The sequence below is a fragment of the Argopecten irradians genome, unplaced genomic scaffold (assembly GCF_041381155.1).
Source record: "Argopecten irradians isolate NY unplaced genomic scaffold, Ai_NY scaffold_0348, whole genome shotgun sequence".
Lineage (NCBI taxonomy): Eukaryota > Metazoa > Mollusca > Bivalvia > Pectinida > Pectinidae > Argopecten > Argopecten irradians.
The window spans coordinates 37031-47110 of NW_027187815.1; the positions used below are offsets into that span (position 1 = coordinate 37031).

At 38.1% G+C, this 10080-nt stretch overlaps 1 protein-coding gene across 1 annotated transcript; it reads left to right on the top strand.

Moving 5' to 3' along the window:
* The first annotated feature begins 252 nt into the window (after positions 1-252).
* On the top strand, positions 253-2189 carry LOC138312509 (integrase/recombinase xerD homolog). The gene has a single exon (XM_069253356.1). The coding sequence runs from the start codon at positions 660-662 to the stop codon at positions 1635-1637; it is 978 nt and encodes a 325-aa protein (XP_069109457.1). The 5' UTR covers positions 253-659; the 3' UTR covers positions 1638-2189.
* The last annotated feature ends 7891 nt before the right edge of the window (positions 2190-10080 follow it).

A 10080-nucleotide genomic window follows, 5' to 3' on the forward strand; every position in this document is an offset into this window, starting at 1 on the left:
CAGTGTGTTGCTGGTGTTGACCGGTTATGGTGCGGTATTATGACGTGTGTAGTCAGTTGTCAGCAGTGTGTTGCTGGTGTTGACCGGTTATGGTGCGGTAATATGATGTGTGTAGTCAGCAGTGTGTTGCTGGTGTTGCCCGGTTATGGTGCGGTATTATGATGTGTGTTGTCAGCAGTGTGTTGCTGGTGTTGCCCGGTTATGGTGCGGTAATATGATGTGTGTAGTCAGCAGCGTGTTGCTGAGGTTGACCGGTTATGGTGCGGTAATATGACGTGTGTAGTCAGCAGCGTGTTGCTGAGGTTGCCCGGTTATGGTGCGGTAATATGACGTGTGTAGTCAGCAGCGTGTTGCTGAGGTTGACCGGTTATGGTGCGGTAATATGATGTGTGTAGTCAGTTGTCAGCAGTGTGTTGCTGGTGTTGACCGGTTTAGATGCGGCAATAGGACTGGAGTAGTTAGTTTGTCTGTAGGTTATGTTTTATATGTCACGAATGTGCTGAATTATAACGGTATACATGTAGATATGAGAATATGAAACACATACAATGCTCATTTTGTAAATTCATAGGTGTTTTCATGGTAGATTTTTATTTTGCTTTTATTATTTTTTTTTTTTTTTACGATTAGTTACTCATGCTCTGCGGGAGGAATTCGAAATGGTCCCTAATCACCTTAAGGATTTAGCGATGGGTGTGCCCGAGCTGCTTCAGAATTGTAAAGCTAACAGTACTGTTAGAAAATATTGCTATGGATTTTTAAGATGGAGGAAGTGGGCTAAACAGAATGGTTTCGAGGAGGAGAATATTTTTCCAGTGAAGCCTTTTCATTTGTGCATATACTTAACTTTTTTAGTGAAAAACAATGGGAACGTCGGTTCATTAACTGATGCAATGTATGGTGTTAAATGGGCACACGATATTGTAGGCAGAGTTTCGCCAACAGTGTCATTATTGGTCAAAAATGTATTTGAAGGTGCTAAAAGGTTATTAGCGAAGCCTGTACAGAAAAAACAGGTGATTACTGTTTCTATTTTAGATAAACTTTATGATAAGATTTATGATAAGGAAAATTTATATAATCAGAGGATTATTACAATGTGTTTGTTTGCTTATGCAGGATTCATGAGGAGCGCAGAGGTGCTGGCATTGAGGAGATCGGACGTACAGATACGCACATCGCATATGGAAATATTTGTTGAACAGTCCAAGACGGACATTTACCGGGATGGTGCATGGATTATAGTGAGTAGAACTGGATCGCGTTTATGCCCGGTGTGTAATTTTGAATTATATTTAAAATTGGCTGGAATATCAGTTGATTCGGAGGAGTTTGTGTTCAGAAATCTTACGAAAATGGCTTCCGGCAGGTATAGCTTAAGGAATGTCGACAAGCCTATGACATATTCTAGATTCAGGGAAATTTTCATTGAAGCTTTCACTACTATTGTTCAGGATATCAGTCAATTCGGTTTACATAGTTTGCGTGCTGGTGGTGCTTCTGCCGCTGCGAATTCTGGTATTCCGGACAGGATGTTCAAACGACATGGCCGATGGAAGTCGGAAACAGCAAAAGATGGATACATTAAAGACGATTTTCGTGAACGTTTGAATGTGTCTATGCATTTAAATTTGTAGTTTGGAGAACTATCCTTCAATATAGTAACTTGTATGCGTATCTGGACATTTATATAGACAGACTATAACCCGTTCTTTAGTCTTCAGCCAGTGCCTCTGTCGCCGTGAAAATACATTTCTTGTGTTTTGGTTGTTTATCCTATTGGATAATAAATGGAGAAATATAATTTCAACCGTTTGACCGGGGAATTAGGTTGAAATTGTTTTCTCCGTGATATGTTACGCCAATAGGTGGCGCCTATTTGCACGTGCAGGTTGTGCAAATACGGGGACGTACACGTGTCGGTATACCTGTGTTGGTCATTCAGGCGACTCAGGTAGCGGGATACACACGTGTTAATTGTTTTTTTTTGTTGTTTTTGTTTGTGAGTTTTGAGTTTTGGGGTGAAAATTCATAAAGAATAAGACTTTTTTCTTAATCGGGTAAATTTGGAGTAGTTAATTATCTACTTTACATGCATGTGTAAGTAAACATTTGCACTAATTATAGATATATGTATATAAATGGTGGTTTTGTAATAAAGCCAGTGCCTCTGTCGCCGTGAAAATACATTTCTTGTGTTTTGGTTGTTTATCCTATTGGATAATAAATGGAGAATGAACGTGGACTTGGACCCAGATGTGTTCTTGTTTTGTGAAGAATCAAGATAGGTACATGTAGAGCATTTTCTCAAGGTCCAGATAGAGCCATAAACGTATATACAGTACATATATTCTCATTTAGCGGAACTTCTTCTCAAATTCTGCCAGTGTGATTTAGCTGATACTTGCATGAATGATCCTTGCCATGGTCGTGACCAACTGTTTTTTATGTCTTATGTTGATCTGAAATCCAAGATGGACACCACTCCCGCCATCTTGAAAATATAGTTTGACCTTATTCTCAAGTTCTGCCAGTGGGATTTTGCTGGAACTTGTCTTAATAATTTTAAGGATACTGACATTGCCCCAACAAATTGTTGTTATTTGTCGGGTTGACCCGAAAACCAAGATGACCACCAAAGCTGCCATCTTGAAAACACATTTTGAACTTCTTGAAGTTCTACCAATGCAGTTTGACTGAAACTTGCATTAAATGATCCTTTACATGGTCATGACCAAGTGTTTTTTATTTTTTAACCATGACACCATATCTAATTAATTTCCTATACAGCTATTGCCAAGGTAGTCAGATGACCGTTAAGGCCCTTGGGCCTCTTGTTTTTTGTATTTGGTGGATGGACTGATGAGTATACATGACATGTGATTATGTGATTTTTTTCCAGAAAATACGATATTTGAAAAAAAATTAAAAAAATATTTTTTAATAATTTTTCATATCTCTTTATTTTCTGGAAAAAAATACATGACTGTCATGTATACTCATCAGTCCGTCCACCAAATACAAAAACTGTATGACAACATCCATTTTCATTGAGTTGGACCCCTGTGCGTAAACAACGTTATTTATAAAAGTTACAGTTTTTGTCACTCACATTTAAACATCACCGTGGCACACCGGGTTCGGATATTGCACCATGATTTGCTGTGGGGAGGCAGCAACATCTTAAATTTCCATTTTAAACAAAATACTTTTCTCTAGCTTTTTCCTTATTTTTTGTGTGGTTATGTTGTGTATGTAGTTGTATTAATGTGATGAGAATACATTTTGTGGCCAAAGGGGAGACAATTTTAACTTTAATTGTACGAGTTATTCCCCTTGGTCTTCATATAAGAAAAGGAGAAATATAATTTCAACCGTTTGACCGGGGAATTAGGTTGAAATTGTTTTCTCCGTGATATGTTACGCCAATAGGTGGCGCCTATTTGCACGTGCAGGTTGTGCAAATACGGGGACGTACACGTGTCGGTATACCTGTGTTGGTCATTCAGGCGACTCAGGTAGCGGGATACACACGTGTTAATTTTTTTTTTTTTTATGTTGTTTTTGTTTGTGAGTTTTGAGTTTTGGGGTGAAAATTCATAAAGAATAAGACTTTTTTCTTAATCGGGTAAATTTGGAGTAGTTAATTATCTACTTTACATGCATGTGTAAGTAAACATTTGCACTAATTATAGATATATGTATATAAATGGTGGTTTTGTAATAAAGCCAGTGCCTCTGTCGCCGTGAAAATACATTTCTTGTGTTTTGGTTGTTTATCCTATTGGATAATAAATGGAGAATGAACGTGGACTTGGACCCAGATGTGTTCTTGTTTTGTGAAGAATCAAGATAAGTACATGTAGAGCATTTTCTCAAGGTCCAGATAGAGCCATAAACGTATATACAGTACTTATATTCTCATTTAGCGGAATCAAATCTCTTAATACCTGGAAGGGAAAAAGCGAAGGAAAAAGATATTAAAGAAATCATTTGTTCGATAACATTACTTATTTCATTACCTGGATGGAAATCCCGTGTTTTGATCACGACCAAATCTAGTTATTCTTATTATTTCCACAAAACCTTCTTAACACTTTTTCTCACAAACGGAACAACATACGACGCTCAAATTTGGACACGTTAAGTACGTACATGAGTGCTTGAAACATACGTTCGATTTTGTACTATAAGGATCAAGGCCAAGGTCACAGACGTAACAAACTACTTTTTTTGAACGAACTTTAAATGCTCATAACTTGATAAATGTATGCTGTACATCGTCCACGTTTAGTTATGCAGACAGATCCTGACATTTCGCGTGCTTTTCTCATGCCATGTTATCAGAGATTATGTCAAGGTCAAGAGTCGCTACGGGGTCAAGCAAAGGTCAAAAACGAAATATGTCACAGAATAGTTTTGAATGGCGCATATGACAGAGCATGCTCTCAGGCACATAAAATGACCAATTTCAAGGTCATATGATTCATAATGGCGGCGATATAGGACATTAAAAACCGAAATTTTAGTTTATATATGTCCTTGCACGAGACGTTTCAGCGCCTTTAAACCTGTATGTACGATGTTGTTTTTTCATACATATGTTCTATTAACTTTTGTCTTCAAAAGTTATTGATTTTAAAAGGGTTATATAAAAAAAATGGCGGAAATATAGCTCTTCAAATATGTCAATTTGTTCCATTTCCTTATTTTTCTCCGTAATTTGTGAGCTTGTAGGGCCTTTGTCATTTAATGTAGGGTGTTGATTTTTCGTAAATGTAGACTTTGGCATATTGTCTGTACAGGCTTGTAATTTCAAAATCATCAATTTGAAAATGGTGGAAAAATAGTTCTCCGAATATTGAGTTTCGTTCTTTTTTTTAACGTAAATTTTACCGTAATCATGAAATTTCAAAGAGAAATGTTTTGAATTGATATGAAAGAGCATGCTCTCAGACACATAAAATGACTAATTTCAAGGTCATATGATTCAAAATGGCGGAGATATAGGAAATCAAAATCGAAATTTTAGTTTATTATTGTCCTTGCGGCACGCGTTTCAGCGCCTTTAAACCTGTATGTACAATGTTGATTTTTCATACATATGTTGTATAAACTTTTGTCTTCAAAAGTTATTGATTTTAAAGGGGTTATATAGAAAAATGGCGGAAATATAGCTCTTCAAATATGTCAATTTGTTCCATTTCCTTATTTTTCTCCGTAATTTGTGAGCTCGTAGGGCCTTTATCATTTAATTAAGGGTGTTGATTTTATGTAAATGTAGACATTGATATATTTTCTGTACAGGGTTATAATTTCAAAATCAGGAATTAGAAAATGGCGGAAATACAGCCCTCCGAATATGGCGTTTCGTTCACTTTTTCAACGTTAATTTTACCGTAATTTAAGAAATTTCCAAGAGAAAGGTTTTGAATCGAATGTGAAAGGGCACGCTCTCAGACACATATATTGATCATATTTTTATGCGTTGGGTGTTGTGTATGTAGTTGAGATTACATGATGTGGCCAAAGAGAGATACTCCTCTTATACTAAAACTCTAATTGTACGAGTTATTCCCCATTGGTCCAAGATCTTCATAAGAAAAGGAGAATTTTTGCACTTTAAAAAACCTGAAATTCTAATATGTTTACCTATTCATTATCAAAATTGATATTTTGAACCTAAATCTCAATCTGAATTTCCAAATTCATATCATGGTTATCAAGGAATAATTACCTGTCGGAAAACATTTTTACTTTTGAAATTCAAGATTAGTCAGCCAATCATCGGCCGGGTTAAAAATCTGTCCTGGGCTCAATCTTCTATTCACACGGGCCGTTTCGAAGGTCTTTTTTTCCCTTTGGCTGGTTGTTACCTAAACCCAACTGGAATACTTTAAATTTCGAGATGTTTTAAATTATGCATGAACAATGAACACAATCGCCATGTTTGCGTTAATATACGTACATGTACATGTGTAGCTACACCGCATGTATGAGAGACCGTCCTTACGTGAACCTAGCTATTAATAGGACATACATTTAATCGAACAAAACAAAAAAGGTAATACACAAACCCATTAACTGACAGATTTAAAACCTTTTGTGTGTGTGGCAGAGCTGTCACATGTGACACCGGATGTTTAAGCAAAACCGGTGCTATGTTGGGGAAAATATCCGGCAGTTTTGAAACCACAGAACCAAACAAATTCACAACAAAATTCTTTACAAATTTTACATATACATGTATTGCCCGACCCACACATTAACCATTAACTGATGTACCCTGAATATATCCAATCAGCAGGCTCCGATATATTCACCTCTCTATGAAATCTTGATTCCCCTAAATCTGTTTTTCGGTTGGACCAGGCTACTTTCGTAAGAAACGCTTTCTGATTAATATTGAATGATATCGCCCGTTCGTTCAAGAATTCGACTTGAAGCGAAGGAAAAGAGTATTAAAGCAATCGTCTGTTCGCTAACATTACTTATATCATTACATTGGTGGAAATCCCGTGTTTTGATCGCGATCAAATCTAGTTGTTTATGTGATTATTACAGTTCTGTGTTCACTGGCTGAATCTGAATTTGAACAAAAATAAATTGAAAGGATTTTTCATAAAAAAAAAATTTCACATGAAAGAAGAGGGATGAGACGAAAAACCATAATTGGTGTATTTTCGTTTGGATATTTTTGGCGAATTTGCGGATACATTCAGTAAACCAAAAATGAAATGTAAAAAAAATCAGACAAATATAAAGACAAAAAAAAATACACTCCTCACTTTTGATATGATATTCTTACAAAATATGCAGATCAGAGAAATTCAATGAAAATGAATAAATTATGCAAATGATTTAAGTATCACAGAACCGTTATCATCTTCATATAAGCCCCTGCCCAGATATAAGACAACTCACTAATTCTGCAGAAAATTTTGTTTTATAATAGTAACATTAGTTTAGTTCACAAATAAGCAGGCGCTTTCCTCGACAGAGCCTGGCAGGAGAAAGAATGTTGTTTTTACGGATTTTGCCAATTTTAAAGGGGGTTGCAAATTCCGCCAATGCTCAGATCTTTTTTTCATTTTTGCATGGACATTTGGCATCCTATTATAGAGATATCCACATCAATTCGCCATCTTGAAATTTGGAGTAAAGACACTTCCGGTTTTCGTTATGTAATATAGTAACAATCTACGACTACCTGCATTTTTGAGTAACTTTGATACGAATTTTCCCGATTTGGTATACGTTTTTTTACTGCTTATGTTATTTGAATTACATATTTCCATACATGTACGTGTTTTTTTATCGTAAATATTGGATAGTTTCCCAGCAGGTTGGGCGTTAGAATTGTACCTGCTGCCCCTATTGTATGGTCGTAAAAGGCGACTAAATTTAAGACTGTCTTTACTCTTCTCATAACTACCGCTTCACTTTGGCCTTGAGTTGACTGTTCACCCCTGTGAGGAAGGCTCTGGGTTCTGTGCCCTGGCCGAAGTTAGCATATATCCACTTATCACATAAATGTATGCGTTTATTCCGACATTTTCTCACTAAAACCATCATATATGTACCAGAAACATCCACTGCATACAGGTCTTTGTATAGATCTTACACGTATTTATGTTTATGTGTGTACAGATCGAAGTTTTTTGGGTATATTCGCTAGAAAAACATGATGTCCGTCTGCAGACTGTAATTGGCCTACTGATCACTGGTTTATATGTACAGGTTATAGTTACCTTTGAAAGTAATTTACATTGTACATGATCCAGATTGGTGATGGAAACTACTACAGCAGCCAATATATAGAGGTTACACAACGAGTGGTTGTTGGATATGGATTTTATTCCACACGAGTGAGTTATTTTTTAAAAGTTACAAAAGACACAAGCTTTAGCAAGTGTCTTTTGTAACTTTTAAAAAATAACTAACGAGTGTGGAATAAATTGCATATCCAACAACCACGAGTCGTGTGACCTGTTTCTACCACAATAATATCCGATTTTAGCCGATAGAAATACGACGAGGATAAGTACGCAATCCAACAGCAGTTTTGGTGTCAAGCGGCGATATCACAGCATAGCATGACATCACTCGATTATTGATGACGTTGACAAAAGGTGATACGACACTGAGAAAGACGTAGTTCGGTCAAAGTTCATCGTGCCAGCCAATCAGAATGCGTACAGAGTTTATACCACGTGTGGTATAACAAATTGTTAATCAACAGCTGCATCGTTTATTTGATACCCTGAGAGTTGAATAACAGCGCCTATTGTGGTAGAAATACAGATTAACTAGGTTACAACCAGCAACACTAGTCAATGTTCTATGTACAATACACGTTATAAGCATAATATGACAGAGTACCTCTCTGTACTACAATAAACTAGATGAAGGGAGACAACTCCTATAACAATAGAGCGCAACACACTCAGTGCTGATCACGGCCCTTCACATCAACAATATAACGACTGCCTGTCGTTAAACGTGTACACCAACACACTGTTAGCTCGTAGCCTGCTGACTGCGAGCGTGTCGCCAACACTAGCTATTACCAGCCCTACTCACGACTACCTACATTGTATGTGGTGACCCTACTCACGACTACCTAGCTAGTGGTCGTGAGCTGATGTCGCGAGTAACTCGACCCTACGTATAGCTAAGAGCTGCAAAGCTCTAACCTCAACAGCTATACAATACGACTACTGGTCCTATCGCTCGGTATGACACTGATCAAGGCAAGACTTATTCAGCCACTTCTATCTTTCAGTGCCACTACCTACTACCTTGTCGATGTTAACAGCTCGACGTTCAGGACCAAAAGGTGAACAATCCGCCAGCTCGCTCCCTTTTATACTGCGAGAGAAAGCAGCGCCCCTAGCGGCAATCATCGGTATTATCTCGGAACTCCTCGGGTTTAATTAACGTATTAGAGGTGTTCGCTACATTAAAGTCACCGAAACGCTTACACTGTATACTGCCCCGACAATGAAGCGTCTGCCTAACGTTAACAATAACAACACACGTACAGCGAAGCATATGTGTTACACATGACATAGCGGTAAGGCCTATTTTCGCCACACTACCCACGCCTCCGAAAAACAAGCGACCTCGCTTGCAAACCAACATTCATTAAACATGAAACCAACGAACTATGTACAACAATTACAACCACCTTCACCACGATATGTACCTCTGATAAGTATTTCCTGGACAGTGCTCGAGGAATCAGAAGTAAAGAATCCCTCGCTCATAAGCAAATATGTTTTTGCAAAGTCAGAGTGCCACGCTGGTGGACGTCTCGCTCGCCCAGTCCGTCTTGATGTTACTAGCATGTCCTCATCCTTCTCACTATCTGATGAGGTGTTGTCTTCGTTTCAGCCGGTCTGCATGTACCACTTGAGACTTCCCTTTGCGACCACAACGTACCCTATATGTTACATCAGTCAACTTGGATAGTACTTTAAATGGTCCACGCCATCTGCATGCCAATTTCGGACTCAGTCCCGCTTTCACATTGGGAAAAAACACAAAGACTTCATCACCTGGTTTAAACTTTTCCCAGGACAGTTTGTTGTCATGATTAGTTTCTGGCAGCTCACACAAGATGTCTATTGCTATGCGCTCCATAGGAAGTCCAGTTTCAACTACCTGCATCGGAGCTCTCTTTGCCTGGTTAGGAGTTTTGCCTCTACAACACTGTAGGCACCCGACAACATAGCGCTTCACATCAGCCTGAATCCCCGGCCAGTAATAGGACTGCCTGATCTTTGCAAGTGTTTTTCTCAACCCCAAGTGTCCTGCAGCCTTATTGTCATGGGTATGCTCTAATGCAGTTCGTCTTTCCGATTTGGGAAGGACAACTTGTGAGGTCCCATTAGGACTTTTCCTATATAGTAGGTTATCTTCCAAGGATAATGCCTCAAATTGAGACCAAAGCGATTTCACAGTCATGTTGCGGCCCTCAATACTCTTGAATGGAGTTTCCTTCTTCCCGTCCTGTACCCACTTAATGACAGCTTTAACGTCCTCATCTGCTTCTTGCTGTCCCTGTAGATATGGCTT

Coding starts and splice junctions, on each gene's coding strand:
- LOC138312509 (XM_069253356.1), top strand. CDS start 660: ATGGTCCCTAATCACCTTAAGGATTTAGCGATGGGTGTGCCCGAGCTG.